The 17,132-nt window shown below is 49.7% G+C and overlaps 2 protein-coding genes across 3 annotated transcripts in view; both read right to left on the reverse strand.

Moving 5' to 3' along the window:
• Positions 1 to 280: 280 nt before the first annotated feature.
• Batf2 (basic leucine zipper ATF-like transcription factor 2) lies at positions 281 to 8,364 on the reverse strand. The gene is made up of 3 exons (XM_021151650.2): positions 8,232 to 8,364; positions 6,220 to 6,324; positions 281 to 1,442 (listed from the first exon to the last, which is right to left on the reverse strand). The coding sequence occupies exons 1-3, from the start codon at positions 8,268 to 8,270 to the stop codon at positions 753 to 755; spliced, it is 834 nt and encodes a 277-aa protein (XP_021007309.1). The 5' UTR covers positions 8,271 to 8,364; the 3' UTR covers positions 281 to 752.
• Positions 8,365 to 9,661: 1,297 nt separating this feature from the next.
• Fau (FAU ubiquitin like and ribosomal protein S30 fusion) overlaps positions 9,662 to 17,132 on the reverse strand; it is a 106,004-nt gene continuing 98,533 nt past the window's right edge. For both annotated transcript variants that reach the window (XM_085834006.1, XM_085834004.1), the window contains one exon: positions 9,662 to 9,676. The gene's annotated coding sequence lies outside the window, so the exon portion shown is untranslated. The remainder of the gene's footprint in view (positions 9,677 to 17,132) is intronic.

Raw genomic sequence — 17,132 nt, forward strand, 5'->3', positions numbered from 1 at the left:
ATATATATAATATATATATATATACACATATATATTATATATATTTGTATGTATACACACACACACAGGCAAAACCGCTCATACACATAATTTTGTTGGCTTTTCACTTTTTTCAGACAGAGTCTCTCCATACCACCCTGGCTGTCTTGGAATTATATGGATGAGGCAATCCTGGAACTCACAGAGATGTCTCTACCCCTGCCCCTGCCTCCTGAGTGCTGGGATTAAAGGAGTGCACCACTACACCCAGTTCTTTCATTTGTACATATACATATACATATTTCAAGAGGCGAGGGAACACTTTATTTACCATCCTATGTGCCAAGAACCATGCTCTGATCCAGGAGTGGGTCCAGTTCTCACACACCGCCTCACTCAGTTCTGTGTGTGGAAACCTGGTGAAGACCTGGAGGCACTGGGGGTGCTGCAAGTGACCTCCCTTTCAGAGGTCCCACTTACTCTCCTAGCTGTCACAGCCCCAGTAGTCCCAAGAGCCATGAAGGAGCCATTTTGGGGGAGCCCAATGTTGGTGTGCAGGTACTGTGCAGAGTTGGGAGTGCTGCCAAGGAGGGTACAGGCAATGCTCCAGCCAGGTTCAAGGTTCTTGCACTTGGCCCTTCCATCATCCTTTGCGGTGCTGAGGGACAGGATGGCTTTGTGTGGTCCACAGTGGTAGGCACTCAGTAACTCAGGAAGAACAGAAATGGAGCTGCCTAGGTGCTCAAGTAAGGCAGGCCCTCACTAGACATAGGCTAGAAGTGGACTTTTGCAGAAGAAAGCAGGGGGAAGGCCATGAGGGCCTGTGGGCTAGGAGCCACAGATGACTTCTGCCAATGAGTGGAGGAGCCAGGCAGTGCAGGCAAATGCTCTCTGTTCTGTGGACACTCTGGTCCCAGAGCAGCTGGAGAGTCAGAGGATGCCAGCCTCCCACTGGTGGGCTGCTCCTGCCTGAGGGGTTGTGGTGGGGCCAGTTGGTCTTGGGGGCTGGGTATGAGGGCATCAAGCTTAGAGAAAGACCCCGGCAGGCTGGAGCCAGAAGATGATGATGCAGACAGGACAGGGCTGGGGGAGAGCTGGGCTAAAGGTGTCCTCACCATGAGAGGGTCAAAGGCCAGTGAGGGCAGTAGGGATGGGAGGAGGCCAGGAGACTCATGATAGCATGGACCTGAAGAGAGATGCTGGGCTCGGGAAGAGGAGCCCGGAGTCTGGAACAGGCCCAGTTGTTCCTGGCAGCCATTGTCTTCATGAGGGGCAGGTTGTCCTGAGGGCTGCTTGGCCTGGATTGGGCATCCAGAGGGCAGCAGAACAGGGCAGGGATCACAGTCCACTCTGCACAGGCGTTCATGCAAGTGCAGTGTCCGACCCCACCCTGCCAGCTCAGTCTGCAAGGCCTGGATCTCCTTCCGAAGGGCGTGGTTCTGTTTTTCCAAGGATTCGTGCTGCTGGAGGAGAAACAGGTGGCAGGGACAGATGTCAGCATCAGGATACTATCTGGGGTTCTCACTGCTTGTGAGGTATGCTCTAGGATATGAATGTCCGGAGAGAATCTCTTGGCTATTGTACCCTACCCCATATCCCTACTGAGCTGTGACCTTGCCAGAAGAGTCCAGTATGGCTGTTCTGAGAAGCACCATTTCTTGCCCAGTATCTATCTCCACCTGGCTACCCCCACCCCATCACTTCATTGGCCCAGTCAGTCACAGTATTCTTGTTTGGTGGATCTGGACTGGGTCTTTGTTTGGTTGGGGAGGGGCTACTGTAAACAAATAAGGAGGGAACAGGAAGACATTGGGTATCTTCCTCTCTTGCTCTCCCTTGAGTCTGGATCTCTCGATAACCCTGGAGCTGGACATTGTAGCCAGCAAGCTCCTGGGATGTGCTTGTTTCTGCCTCTAATGCTGCAGCTACAGGCACAGGTGGCCACAACCAGCATTTTATTTATTTATTTATTTATTTATTTATTTATTTATTTATTTAGGTTTTTCGAGTCAGGGTTTCTCTGTATAACCCCGGCTCTCCTGGAACTCACTGTGTACACCAGGCTGGCCTCGAACTCAGAAATCTGCCTGCCTCTGCCTCCCAAGTGCTGGGATTAAAGGCATATACCATCACTGCCCGGTCACACTCAGCATTTTTAACATGGTATTAGAGATCTGATCTTCATGCTTGCACAGCAAAGCTGCAAAGCATGATGGGAGGGCTTGCAAAAACAAGCAAGGCTGAGGTTTGATCTTTTGCTATGTATTTTAATACTAAATTCTGCCCTCATCCCCACCCCCCACCCCTGCCACCCAGGCCTGGGTGCCTCCAGGGACAAGTGAGGCTATGTGATTTTGTCCTCCAAGTTATCCCTGATTGGTGAATAAAGAAACCTATAGCCTATAGCTGGACAGAATTGAGATAGGCAGGGTTTGGTGTTCCGGACTTGGGATCTGAGAACACGAGAAGAGGGAGAAGGTGGAGAAAGCAGAAGATGTGAGGGGTAAGAAATTTCAAAACATGGCCACGAGGTCTGGCTGCTGTAATTAATAGCAGCTATGGAGCATAGCAAAGCACATCTCTGGGTTATTGATTATTGATAGGGAAGTAGACATAACAGCATAGAAGGTAGATAACTGCCCAGCTCTACTGCTGATTAAGGCTTATTATAAATATAAAGGCCGTGTGTCTTTTATCCAGGAACTGAATGGTTAAAGGCAGGGCAGAAACCTCCAGATTGAGATTAAATACTTTCTACAACAAAGGTTCTTACCTGTCAAAGCAGCTCTGGCCTCCAGGTTCTCCGAGCACACTTCAGTCCCTACCAGGCATTGCCCTCTACCCTGAACTTTCCCGCCCTGGGGCTGGACTGCCCCCCCCCCCCCAGGCTCTTCCCTGTATAATCCAGACCTTTTGGGCTCCTCCCTCTCTTCTCTGTCCTCTCTGCGTGTGTACATTTTCTGTTTCTACCCCTCCCCCCACTTGGTGACCTCCCTGTTCTCTGTCCTTGGGGCCAGTGAACTCAACCAAGAGCAGCTTTCCAATAAACCTGCCTTTAATATCATCTAATCTGGCCTGAATTGGCTCAGTTCACCATCAGAGAAATAACTTCTCATTACCCACTAGAACATCTCCCTGTGTCCAAGTATTTTTGAGACAAGGTCTTCCTCTATAGCTCAGGCTAAGCTTCAGCTCCAACTTGTTGCCGTCTTTCCTCCTTGTCTCAGCCTACCAAATTCTGAGATTACAGGCATGCGTCACCATGCCCGCCTAGGCCACTGAGTGTGGACTGAAGCCATTAAAGGTTCCCAAGCCTCCGGGATCTGAATGCATTGCTGTGGGGCTCCAAGGTTCTCTCTTAATTCCTGTCTTTCCCCCTGAAATCTCCCTGACTGCAGTCATCTCTGCCAGGATGCTCTGAGCCCTGCCCCCACGCTGCTCTTGATATGGCCTTTATAGGGCAATTCAAGGTCATTCTTTCTGGATACATTGAGCCTGCTAAAGGCCAGTGCTCAGCTTCCAGGTCCCCAGAAGGCACCAATAAGGCACTGTAAGGGATTCAGGGTAATGTCGCATAGGTGGTGGGGACCCCTGAACCAACATTTTCTAAGTTCTATTCTGCTGGGTGCTAGGTTCTGAAAACCCACAGGACAGCCATTGACATGCAGCTTTGTGTTGGGGAAGAGCTGCATACAACCTAAGCTATCCTTGAACTCCCGATCCTCCAGACTCCAGCTCCCAAGCCTTAGGATCACAGGCACAACATGCCAACCTGCCCACCCACCTCTCGTTGTAAGGCTATTGATCCTCCTGGAGTAGAACCCATTGGGGCATGTGCTGCCATGCAAGGACTGTGCTTCATTTATTTATTTATTTTTTAACATTTTGTGGGGAGTGACGTGCACCATGACCCACGTGTGGAGATCAGAGGGTTGGTGGTACTACGTGACTCCACGAACCAGGCTTTTCTATCCATGCCTCGCCTCCCTCCATGCTGAGCTGGCACGTCTAAACACCACTTATGGTGCTGGTAACAGCAAAGATGCAGAGAGAATTTTATCCCCATGTCTTATAAGTCTGAATAACCCAGCCTCCTTCAGTCCCCTCTGTGGACATTTTAAAAGGAGAAGTTTCAAGGGCAGCCATGGCCTCCATTCGGAAAGGCCTCAGAGCCTCCAGCAGCCCCATTTGCACAATGCTTTCTAAAGACAGAAAGGTCATTTCTTTTCTTTACAGAAATTTAAAGTATATTTTATTTATGTTTTTATGTATTTAGTGTGTGCATATGTACGTGGCGCATCCGACCATGGTGCAGGTGTGAGGGTAGGAGGACAACTTTCAGGAGTCAGTTCTCATCTTTTACTGTGTGAATCTCAGAGGTGTTGCTTAGGATCAGCAAGTGCTCTTACTGCCTGAGCCCTCTCTGCAGCCCCAGAGGGGGCATTTCTAAAGCATCTTGGCTGGGGACATAGCTCAGTTGGCAGAGTGTTCATCTGACATAAATGAAGCCCTAAGATCAACCTTGGCAGCACATATACTAGGCATGGTGGCACCTGCCTCTAATTCTAGCACCAGAGAGCAGAAGCGTCACTGGTTAAGACAGTGAACTGGTCCTCCAGACGACCCAAGTTCAACTCCCAGCACCCAGGTCAGAGAGCTCACAACCACTGTAACTCCAGTTCCAGAGATCTCTGACATCTTTGACCCCCATGGGCACCTACAAGCGCACACACACACACACACACATATGTAAATAATTAAAAATAAAATAAGCCAGGCATGGTAATGCATGTCTTTAATCCCAGTACTTGAGAGACAAAAGTAGGCAGACCTCTGTGAGTTGCAGGCCAGCCCCATCTACCAGGAGAGCCAGGGCTAGACAGAGAAAGCCTGTCTCAAGAAACAGATAAACAAACAAATAAATACAAAGTAAGCCAGTCTCGTGAGGGGAGAGTCAGGGCTAGACAGAGAAAGCCTGTCTCAAGAAACAGATAAACAAACAAATAAATACAAAGTAAGCCAGTCTCGTGAGGTGATTCAGCAGGGACAGGTGCTTTGCCACACAAACTTGATGGCCTGTTTGATCCCTGGACCCATGCAAACGCGAAAAGAGAAAAGTGCTTTCACGGAGCTGTCCTCGGCCCCCACAAGCATGCTGTGCTACAGATGCTCCTTCACACGTACAGTCAATTAAAATCTAATAAATAAATAAACAGGTAAGTAGATAACGGGTGCCGGAGATGCCGCTCAGTGATAGCAGCTGTCCAGCACCACAACCCGGTCACACCAGGCAGAGCGAGCGAATGTGTCCTCCCGCAAACGCACCGTGGGTTGCCAGAGCTCCTTATCCTGACGCTGCCCTTGGCTCTACAGTAAATTGTGAGGTCTCTTTTTTTCTGCCAGGCCCTGTTGTAGGTGATTGCAAGCAGAGTGGAATGGGACAATTTGGTGCCCCCCACTGGCACCTGGAGTCTCAGGAGACAAGCAACGTGGGGGATGTAAGAGAAGGTTACTGTAAAGGGTGACTAATCCACTCACGAGTTAATGGATGCAAGGGAACAGTGTGGATGACCTATGGCGTGAAGGCCACTGGGGAGGGTGGGCTGATCCACTAGTGGGTTATGTTTCTGGCATACCCCTTCCACACTATGTCATGCGCTTGCTTTGCCTTGCCTCCACAAGAGGTCCTCACTACCTGCTGGGCAGATGCTGGGCCATGCTGGGACTGCTTCCCAGTCCTAAGAACCATGAAATGAAACTCTGTTCTGGGCCTAGAGAGATGGCTCGTTGGTTAAAAGCACTGGCTGCTCTTCCTGAGGGAGCAGACTCCCAGCACCCACCGTGGCTCACAAAGGTTTGTAACCCTTGTCCCAGGGACTCTTCTGCCCCCTTCTGGCACTCATGAGCATGATGTCACAGACATATATATGCTGGGAAAATACCAATACATATACACATAAAATAAAATAAACTTTTAAAAAGTAAAAGAGGGACTGGAGAGATGGCTCAGTAGTTACTACGAACACTAGCTGCTCTTCCAGAGGCCCTGAGTTCAATTCCCAGCACCTGCAGGGGTGGCTCACAACTATAACATGATCTGATGTCCTCCTCTGGTATGTAGGTGTATATGCAGATAGAGCACTCATATACGTACATGTTTTTAAAAGAGAAGAAGAAAGAGAAGAGCTCTTCAGTGTAGGTTACTCAGCCTTGTGAACCAAGAGCGAGAGCATCCCTTACCTGGTGCAGAGCGTCCGCCTTACTGGTGTGCTTCTGCCGGCTGCGCTGGGCAGCCAGTCGGTTCTTCTGCTTCTTCTTCAGCTGTTTCTGAGACTCCCCAAGGTCCTATGAGGAAGGAGGCAGAGGTTCTGGGGTCATGGCAGCTGCCTGCCTCCTCTACCTTGATCAGCTACGTGGAACGTTGTCTTTCTCAAGCCTAGTCTCTGAGAAGTCCTGTTCTCCCAAAGTCTGTCTCCTCCCTCCCATTGTTCTAACAGTCCTCCTGAAGACACTGCACTCCTTACAGTAATGCCAGCCCAACCCCGTGTCCAGCTTACAGCTTACATAATAAGTAGGGAGGGTGGGATTTGAACCCAGACCATAGCAACCTCAAACACACATTCTCAAAAGTCAGCATTGACTTCTTCTGAGTGTAATAATCTCAATGGTAGAACAGAGGCACATGGTATTTTCCCAACTATCCACAGACAGTGAAGGAAAAAAAGCTGAGAGTAGACACCCCAGAGTGAGCTGCCATTCCTATGATCTTCCAGCCCACAACCCCACAAAGGCAGCAGGGTCAGGGTCTGATATGATCCCATGTGCCTGTCCCCAACTCAGTCTAAAGGTGCTGGCACTCACTGAAACAACATTTAATTTCCTCTGTGTATGTGTGTGTGTGTGTGTGTGTGTGTGTGTGTACACTGTAGGAGGACAACCTTAAGTATCACTCATGTTCAGAAGCCATCTGCCTTCGTTTCATTTAGTTGTGTGTATATGTGGTGACCTGTGTGTGCATGTGAGTGTCTGTACCCTTGAAGCAGGTGTTAAGTCCCCTGGAGCTGGAGTTACAGGTGATTTGGTTGTGAGCTGCCCCGTGAAGGTGTTGGGAACCAATCTCGGGTCCTCTCCAAGAGCAGTAAGCATTCCTAACTGGTAGACCATCCCTCTGGCCCCACCTGGTTTGTTTGTTTGTGAGTTATAGTCGCTCACTGGTCTGGGACTCACCAGTAAGACTAGGCTGCCTGGTCAGCAAGCGCTCCTCTCCCAGGGCTGGGATTACAGGTGCCTGACACCTAACCAGGTGCTTTAAATGGATGCTAGGGACCAAGCTCAGGTCTTTAGGCTTATGAGACAAGTACTGCACTGACTATGCTATCTCCCCATCCTTTAACAAACATTTATTAAGCATCTACTATGCACCAGGCACAAAACTAGAAGGGCACAGAAGTGGGAAAGGAGAAGAAAAAGGAGGAGTAGGAAGAGGAGACAAAACAAACAAACAAACAAACTAAATTAGGCAAAATGGCGAGATGTAATGGAAGGATTAGTTCAGGCCAGACTTGGCTACATAGTGAGTTTGAAGCCAGCCTGGGATACATGAGATCTTTTCTCAAACAAAGCAGGAATGTCACCTACCTGCAGAGTAGCCTGGCACAGAAGAGATCTACAAGACTCTATGCTCACTCACAGGGCAGTGGGTGGCTGCCTAGAACTGATGGAGAGTCCATTGGACAGAGAGGACTGCTCTTGAGAGCTCTGAGCCCTCCAACCCTGGGGACCACAAAACTTAAATGGAACTTGAAGTCAATGCCTAGTGTGGGACCCTGTCTCTGTCACTCCACCTCAGGCAAGACTCCAGCCACTCTGGCTGAGGACTCTGCATGTCCCTTGGATTGTGGCTATATCCTCCTCAGGGCAAACTTCAGACCAGAATAGAGGCTGGAGAAAGACAGAGTCATCGAGGAAAGAAGGCAGCTGTGATTTGGGCGACTAGAGAGAGAAGGGAAGGAGCTGGGAAAGGCTGCAAGGTGAGAGCAAATGGATTTCGAGGAAGCACGCAGGGTCCAAGTTCAAAGCTGGAGACTGATCTGCAGTGTGAGCTCGGGGAAGTCATTCCAGTGCCCAGGAGGAACTAAACCGTGAGATGGGAGTGTGCAGCCCAGTTCCCAGGTCACACAGATCATGGTAACCTTACTGCAGCCTTCCTTGCCTCTCTCCATGGCGTCTCTTTCCTAGTCCCCTGTACTCACTGTCTCAGTCGGCAGCGCGCTACTCCTACAGAGTTGCATGGCTTAGGCAAGGGGAGCAGAGGTTCAGTCTGGTCCTGGATGTCCCCTCAGCAGCTGTCCCCTCCCAGAGACCTATGGAGGCCCAAGGAAGTGGTGGCTTTTTAAATCCCCAGTGGCCACTCCGCCCCTAGCACACCCAGTTTCAGTTTCTCCTAAAGCCTTGGGCTGCCCAGAATCCCTGGCTCTTGCTCGCTCACGCTCATGCTCACGTGGGTGGAACTTCCTAACATGAGTGGCCTTCCGGTTGGGCCCCTTCTCTGGAAGAAGGATGGTGGAGGGTGGACGGGAGCAGTAACAAGAAGGTATCCTGGAGAGGGCTGGCAGGATGCCAGGGACAGAACCTAGAGGAAAAGCGGGGTGGGGGTGGGGTGCGTGAAGGAGCCCCCATAGTCTCTGAGAAAGTCCAGGTTCACAGTCCACGCTGGAGCTGTGCAGCTTTGAGAAGGTGACTCACCTTCTCTGAACTTTGGTTTCCTTATCTATGAAGGATATGGGTAGGGTGGAGCAAATTTCCAGGCTTGGGGCTGGGTGTGCCTGGTGTGGTACTTGCACTGGAGAAGCAGAGGCAGGAGAATCATTCATGAGTTTGAAGCCAACCTGGGCTACCTAGTAAGAACTAAAAATCCTCAAAATATAAAAGTTCCCAGGCATAACAAAAGAACTGCGACAACACGGCCACTCCAAACTCTCAGAGACCAATGTTGGACGCATGACTGCAAAAAATCAACAATCAGAGCTGGCGTGATAGTGCTCGTGACTGCGTGCACCTCCGAATCCCAGGAGGCAGAGCCCAGCGGGTGTCTGTGAGTTAAAGGCCAGCCTGGTCTACAGAGTAAGTTACAGGACAGCCAGGGCTAAACGATGATGTCCTGCCCCATTGATGATGAAGAATTTAAACTTTTTAAATTTAATTTATACATACAAGTGTTTTCCTTGCATGTATGTCTCTGCCCTACATATATGCCCCGTGTCCTTAGAGGCCAAAAGAGGGCACTGGAGCCCCTGGAACTAGAGTTTCAGATATTTATAAGCAAAAATGTAGGCGCTAGAAACTGAGCCTGGATCTTCTGGAGAATAGCCAGTGCTCTTAGCCACTGAGCCTGGATCTTCTGGAGAATAGCCAGTGCTCTTAGCCACTGAGCCTGGATCTTCTGGAGAATAGCCAGTGCTCTTAGCCACTGAGCCTGGATCTTCTGGAGAATAGCCAGTGCTCTTAGCCACTGACCCTGGATCTTCTGGAGAATAGCCAGTGCTCTTAGCCACTGAGCCTGGATCTTCTGGAAGAATAGCCAGTGCTCTGAGCCACTGAGCCATCTCTCAAGCCCCCAGAATAAAAATTTTAAAGAAATCTTTATGTCCAAGTTTATATTTAAAAAACAAAAAGTGCTAAATCTGGGCACAGTGGCAGATGCCTATAATCCTAGCACTTGGGAAATGGAGGCAAGAGGACCAGAAGGACAAGGCAATTTATGGCTACACAGAATTGGGGTCTAGCCTGGGTTAGAAGAGACAGTGTCTCTTAATAAATATGTAAAGTAGATAAAAATAAAAAGACGGCAATCGATTAGTAGTGTCTGCCATGTCGTCATGTCTGTAATGACCAGAGTCATGCAACACAGGAATCTTTTGCCATCTCTAGAACTGGTCCTGAAGCCAGCCTGAGCCTTAAGAGATGAAAGACTTGACTGAGCCCTGGTGCTCTACCCACCAAATTTATTGCCCATACCTCTGAGTGTGATCCCTTTGCTGTGGATGATAAAGTCATTCCTAGTCACAGAGCTGTTTGAAGGGAGGAACAGGATGAAGAGAGCCCTTCCCTATTAGAAAGCACTGCCCAGCCCGGTGCATCTTCTCTTTGAGACTTGCAGTGGATCTGGATTCTAGGATCGCTGACATATTCATAATTGAAACTGTTGGGTCGGTGAGACTGGACATGCCAGCAGGACCCTGTCACCTTGCTTCTGAGAGTCCTGGGGGCAGGGACTGACATGGGTTGACCTGGTACAATGAGGCTACCCATTTCTTGGAATTATTTTTGTTTCCCAGACATCGGGTAGGGTAGGGCGCTGGCTGGATGCGACACCTGAGGGGCTCATTAAGCCCGTCTGTGAACTCCACAGGGGAACAATCTGGAGGAAGCTTGGGTATGACGTCACCCCCCAAAAAAACACCTATTGAGAAGACTAGGGCCCAGTGTCCCTGCTTCAGCCTGCAGTTCTAACTAGACTCCTTGACTTCCTAGACCAGGGGCTTCCAGGAGAACTGGACAGTCTACAGGGGCACCTCCTCCTGGGAGACCACATCTCCAGAGGAAGAGGAAAGGGAGGTGTTTATGGCTTGATCTTCAGAAGGGAGAGGGAGTGGTGGGCGGGGATGGGTACAGGGTAATGTTTAACCTTAAATGGCCCTGCAAGCTTCCCTGAGAGGTGGATGGACTTCCAGACCAGTGAGACCACATGCCCTGACCCCTCACTCAGTCAGGGACCTCGTCACCTCACACCAACACAATAGCCTGGATGGCCTAAACAGTGCTTATTCCCCATAGCTTTAGAGGTAGAAGAGCCCCAAAGCAAGACACCAGCAGATTGAGCTCTTGCCAAGGGTTGCCAGGGTCTCATTGTGTAGCCCAGGCTAGCCTTAAACTTTCAGAGATGCTTTGGACTTAGCCTCCAGAGCACTGAGATTCCAGGTGTGTAGCACCAAGTTCTATCATTTGGCAGAGCTTTGTGTTCTTGTTATCTAGGACAGGGTCTCACTAGGTAGCCCTGGCTGGCTTAGGACTCTATGTGCATCAGGCTGGCCTTAACGTAATGCCTCTGCCTAGTGAGTTACCATGCTTGGTGGTGGCAGCAGCTGCTGCTGCTACTACTGTTTGTCATCGTCACTGTCCTTCTCCTCCTCTTCCTCCTTTTCTTTTTGAGGGAGGGTCTTACTATGTAGCCCAGGCTGGCCTCCTGAAGTTGGTACGACTACAGCCATGTGACACTATCTAACTGAAGGTTTGGTGTTTGAAACATGAATTTGGAGAGAACACAGACATTAAGTACATTCCTGAAGGGTGGGGTCATAAAACCTAGAAAGTTAAGGTCTCCCACCCCAGGGAGGCAGAGCTGGAAGGAGAACACAATCTCTCTTTCGTCCAAGCTCCCAGTCTTCTCTGTCAAGCTCTTGGGGGCCTGTGACCCCTGCAGGGTGGTGGGTGGAAGTTGGGGGTTTCCTAGTACCTGAGGTCCAAAGCAAGTATCTGCCTTGCTCTCAGAAGTGACCCAATGTCTCAAACACTGCCTTCAGCTAACAGATGCTCCGTCAGCACATGAACAAATTAAAGGCGGGCAGCTTTAATGTGGAGACATCAGACATCCAGGCTCCCCAGCATTTCCCTGGAAGTCTCGCTGCCACAGGACCTGCACACCTAGAGGCTCCTTCTAGCCTGTGAGAAACGGAGGCACAGGGAGGAGATGTGTTGGTGCTTGGTCCCAACGTCCTCCTACGCCTGCTGGCAATAGACGTTCAGGCCTCCAGCTGCGAAGGGACAAGGATCTCTTGGTCTAAATCTTCTCATGATGGGCACCCCTTGTTTTAGGGCTGGCTTCCTTGGCCCTTGAAGTGCATGGAAGATAAGGAGCTGAGGTTGGCTTGACTTCTCATATTGCGTAAAGGACCTGCTGAAAGTCGAGCCTTAGTCTGTAACTCAAAGGTGTGTGGGACGCTTCCTGTCCGGGAGGTCAGGGAAGCCTTCCCGAGTGACAGCTCTTTGGGAGGACCTTCGAGAACAAGCAGGCTCTGTGTCCGTCCACTCACTCTCCTGTGTCTCCTCTGTAGAATGGGTTAATAAGAACTTGATGAAGCAAAATATGTAAGCAGCCTAGAACATTGCCCAGCAGAAGTCAACATCTGGGCAAGATTTGGGGGTTTTGCTTTTTAATAACCAAGTCTTTTACTTGTTTGTTTGTTTGTTCAAGACAGGGTTTCTTTGTGCAATAGCTCCTGGCTGTCCTAGGATGATCTTTGTAGACCAGGCTGGCCTTGAACACACAGAGACCCACCTATCCACCTACCTCTTTGTCTCTGCCTCTGAGTACTGGAATTAAAGGTATATACCACCACTGCCTGGCTTTGGGATGTTGTTGTTTTTAATTTTTAAAGTAATTTCTCTCTCTCTCTCTCTCTCTCTCTCTCTCTCTCTCTCTCTCTCTCTCTCTCTCTCTCTCTCTCTCTCCCCTCTCGGGTGTGTGTGTGTGTGTGAGTCAAGCCAACCTCCTGCCTTCTGTCATTTTAGCCATTCTTTCACATTTGAGACAGGGTCTCACTATGTAGCCTGGAACTCACTCTGTAGACTAGGCTGGCCTTGAACTCACAAAGATTCACCTGCCTCTGTCTACCAGTTGGGTGCTGAACCTTAAGGTGTGTACCACCATGCCTAAACCTTAAAGTGACGTCTTTCAGCATAGATGCTGGGGTTCATAGCTAGGTAGGACTGGAGAAGTGGAGGCAGATGGATCAGTTTGAGGTTTTTTTCAGCTACATGGTGAAGAAGATTTGACCTTCTTTTTAAGGTTATAATTACATCATTACCCTCTTCCCTTCCAAACCCTCTCACATATTCCCCTTGCTTTCAAATTTGCAGCCTTTTTGCTTTCATAGTTGTTACATATATACATATATGCACATATACATTTAACCTGCTGATTCTGTGAAATGTTACTTGCTTGTTTTTTTTTTTTTTTTTTGGTTTTTCGAGACAGGGTTTCTCTGTGTAGCCCTGGCTGTCCTGGCACTCACTTTGTAGACCAGGCTGGCCTCGAACTCAGAAATCCGCCTGCCTCTGCCTCCCGAGTGCTGGGATTAAAGGCGTGCGCCACCACGCCCAGCTACTTGCTTGTATCTTGTTTCAGGGTTGACCACTTGGTATTGAGTAGCCAGTTGGCATAGTCTCACAGTCTCCATCTGTTGCAGAGTTAGTTATCTTGGTGAGGTGTGTGAACTACATTTATCTGGCTAGATTCTGGAGAAGGTTCTTTATCCCCTTAGTTTGCACAATTTTGTGGGTCTTCTGGTCAAAAGTACAGCAGGCCATTTTTGCAGGTCACCTTGCACGCCCACAGAAGGAAACTCTGGACTTTCAACAAAGGGTTCCTTAGTTTTGTTGTTGTTGTTGTTCATATCATTCCAGACCTGGACTTTTCTTCGTAGCCATCATCATCATCAAGAGCCGTGCATGGTGACTCACACCTGTAATCCCAGAACTCAGGGTGCTGAGGCAGGAGCATCAGTGGGAACAGGGACAGAGACACAGCTCCATGCTACTGCCTCTGAAGCCTGATAGGTTCTTTTAATTTTTTAGAGACTTCCACGCAGGTAAAACCAGGTCATCAGTTTCGAAACAGAAAACAATTTTAGAATGAGCCAGTATGAAGCAGGGTTGAGGTGTTTTAAAGATAACTTACAGAGATGGTTCAGAGAGAAAAGAGACTCTCTGCCAAGCCTAGGATCGAAAGCTATATTCCCAGGACCCACAAGGTAGGAGAGGACCAATTCCACAACGTTGTTCTGTGACTTCCACATGTGCAGAATGTGCCATGGAATGTGTCCCCGCATGTGGGTGCGCGCGCACGTGCATGCACACACACACAGAGATTCATACAATAATAAATAAATGCACGGAACCACATTTTATCTAGATTTGTATGTGTACCTGCACAACTTCATATGCACCACGTGTGCACAGGTGCCCTCAAAAGCCAGATGGCCTGGAGTTCCAGGCAGCTGTGAGTCACCTATGTGGGTGCTGGGAATGGAGCTGTCCTCTGTGAGAGCAATAATTGATCTTAACTGCTGAGCCATCTCTCCAGCCCCCCACACAGCAAATGTTTGTGTTGACCTTGCTTCTCAGCAGGCAAGAAGCAACTAGAATCCAGGGTAAAGTGTGCCTTTCTTTTTCATGTCCCATAGTTTTCTCTTTCTGTCCTGCCTTAGGAGGATAGTCCCATGTTTAAAGCCAGCCTGTGCTACCTAACAGGATCCTACGCCCCTCCCTCCAATTTTCCAGGGTGCAAGAACAGAAAGGATATACATATTTAATGAAAAAGTCAGTAGTGGCACACACCTTTAGTCCCAGCACTTGGGAAACAGAGGCAGGCAAATCTCTATGAATTTGAGGTCAGCCTGGTCTACAGAGATGACAGCCAGGGATACACAGAGAAACCCTGTCTCAAAAAAAAAAGGGGGGGGGAAGCTGCATCTTGCGCGCGCATGCATGCGCATGTACACACACTTGTGGGCCTGGCTATACTCTAACAAGCAGCCCACAAGCAGCAGCAGCAGCAGCTTAGCAGCACTGGGAGGGGGGAGTCCTCACTCACTTTCTCAATAGGTACGACAATTTCTTCCCAGGCTTTTCTCTCCTTGGTCTGACTTGAGTCTCGTGTACATTCTTGCTATCGATGAGATGGGCGAAGCCAGGGTCCCAGGCTCGCTCTGTGGCAGGAGCTGGGGTTCACCTTCTCTAAATCACAGGGACAAGAACTGAGGAGGTGGTTAGCCCCATGGCCATCAGGATGCTGCCAGAAGGGCAAATGGTGAGTGGGTCCTGGCCGGATCCTAGGCTAGAGCAATCACACACGAGGAATCTAGGGAGCTTCACTTTCCTTTTCCTCCCAGTCCCAGGGTGACCCAGACTCTTCGTTGTTTGAAACAGGGTCTCACACAGCCCAGACTGACCTCATCTTAGCCATGCAGCGAAGGATGGCCTTGAGTTCTTTTAAAAATTTTTATTGTTTTCTGTGCATTTGTGTTTTGCCTGCAAATATGTCTGTATGCCCCTACATGCCTGGTACCCAAGAAGGCCAGAAGAGGACCTTCTGGAATTAGAGTTACAGATGTTTGTGAGCCACCATATGGATTCTGGGAATTGACCCTAAAGGAGCAACAGTCAGTGCCCTCAACTGTTAAGCCATCTCTCCAGCCCCAGCCCTTGAATTTTTGATCCTCCTTCCAAGTACTGAAGCATGTGTCACCTGTCCCTGCAGGGACTTTCATCCTGACCCATTTCTTCCCATTCCTTACCATCAGCCAGATTTGGGAAGCAAGGTGCTGAGTCATCCACACACAGGAAGGCAAAGGCTTGTGGAGGGGAACGATTCTAGGCAGAAGATTGCTGGTCAGGGAATAGAGAAGCAACTCCTGGGGACCATAGCCAGGAAGGGCCACTTTCAGTTTCAGTGCACTGGTCACGGTGGCTAATGAGAAGGCCTCCAGTGGGGTAGGTAACAGCAGTTCTATGTAGTTCTATGATGTCACCCCTGTCTCTGTCATCGGTCCTTTCCTGGTGGTGGGCCCTGCCACTTGAGAGGAAGTGGGAGATGGTACATCCGGGTGCTCAGCAGAGCTGAGCTCTCTGCAGAGCCCTCTGCTGCCCGGGACCCATTGCCGGCACTTTGCCGTGGTTTCCTTAAATCGCACAGATTTCCAGGAAGCTCACTGGAACTTCTGGAGGAGGGTAGGAAGTTTAAATAATAAACAGCGGAGCTGTGGAGGTGGTGGCTGGAACCCCAGCTCTTAGAGTCTCTCTCCCAAAGCCTTTTTGCCTTGTGACCTTGGCCAAGGCCTAGTTTCTCTGGGCTTCAGTTTTCTTGTCTATAAAATGAAAATCCTACCCAGGAGAAGCGGTGCATGCCTTTAATCCCAGCACATGGGAGAGTTTTGTGAGTTCGAGACCATCCTGGTCTCTACAGAGTGAGTTCCAGAACAGCCAATGCTACACAGGGGAATCCTGTCTTGAAAAACCAACCAGTCAGCAAACAAACAAACAAATAAATGAAATGAAATTCCCCTCTCTTTGCCAGAGCTATGATCATGACTGAAGCTACACACGGATGGTGGTCACTGGTGTGCTCGGGAAGGGTGAGTCTCCTTGCTCTTGTCCTTGGAGAGCAGCCGGCGAGGGGCAAGGGGCAAGGGGCAAGCAACCAGAGGCCCGGCTGGAGTGGAATGAAGACTGCCCTTTCCAGGGAGGCCAGCAATTCGCAGGGCCCAACACAAGAGGCTGCCGTCGGCCAACCCAGCACCTCCTACGGTGCCAAGAGGGTAGGGATGGACTGGGAAGCATCTGGGCTAGGCTGGTAGAGAGGTGCTCACCCCCAGAGGACCCTAGAAATTGTCTATCTAGCCCCTGCAAGGACTTTCATCCTGACCCGTTTCTTTCCATTCCTTGCCATCAGCTAGAACTGGGAAGCAAGGTGCTGAGTCATCCACACAGGAAGGCAAAGGCTTGCAGAGGGAACCATTTTAGGCAGCTGATTGCTGGTCAGGGACTGAGGAAGCAACTCCTGGGGACTTATAGAACCCAGGAGGACCAGTTATGAAATCTCCTGGCTTTAGAGCTGGGGAAACTGACGGTCAGTAAGAGGAGGAGACGTCAAGTCAAAGCCAGAAAGGGCGTCAGATCTCCCAGAGTTGGAGATACAAGTGGTTAGAATCCACCCATCATGGGTATTGGGAACTGAACTCAGGTGCTCTGAGGGTCCAGTAAACACTCCTAACTACTGAGCCATCCCTCCAGTTGCTTTACCTTGGTCTCAGTACAGGTCTCTCACTGAGACTGGACTTCGCCCATTAGGCTGAGCTAGATGACCAGTAGGCCTCTGGATAAGTGTCACCAGGCCCTATGAGGTTTTAGTTTGCTTGGGTTTTTTGTTTTGTTTCATTTATTGTTGTGGGCTGTGCGGATCCAACTCAAGTCCACACGCCTGCACTGTAAACTGTGAGCTGTCTTCAGCTCTCGACAGGTCTCACCTTCTTCCTCACTCACCCAACCCTCCCTGTCCCATGTCTCGCTCCTGATCTCATCAGGAGCACACAAAC

The sequence above is a fragment of the Mus caroli genome, unplaced genomic scaffold (assembly GCF_978045245.1).
Source record: "Mus caroli unplaced genomic scaffold, Mus_caroli_1 scaffold_20, whole genome shotgun sequence".
In the NCBI taxonomy this organism is placed as follows: Eukaryota; Metazoa; Chordata; class Mammalia; order Rodentia; family Muridae; genus Mus; species Mus caroli.

Coding starts and splice junctions, on each gene's coding strand:
- Batf2 (XM_021151650.2), bottom strand. CDS start 8,270: ATGCAACTCTGTAGGAGTAGCGCGCTGCCGACTGAGACA. Junction 6,325..8,231: donor GCGCGCTGCCGACTGAGACA/GTGAGTACAGGG, acceptor CCTTCCTCATAG/GACCTTGGGGAGTCTCAGAA. Junction 1,443..6,219: donor AGGCGGACGCTCTGCACCAG/GTAAGGGATGCT, acceptor TTTCTCCTCCAG/CAGCACGAATCCTTGGAAAA.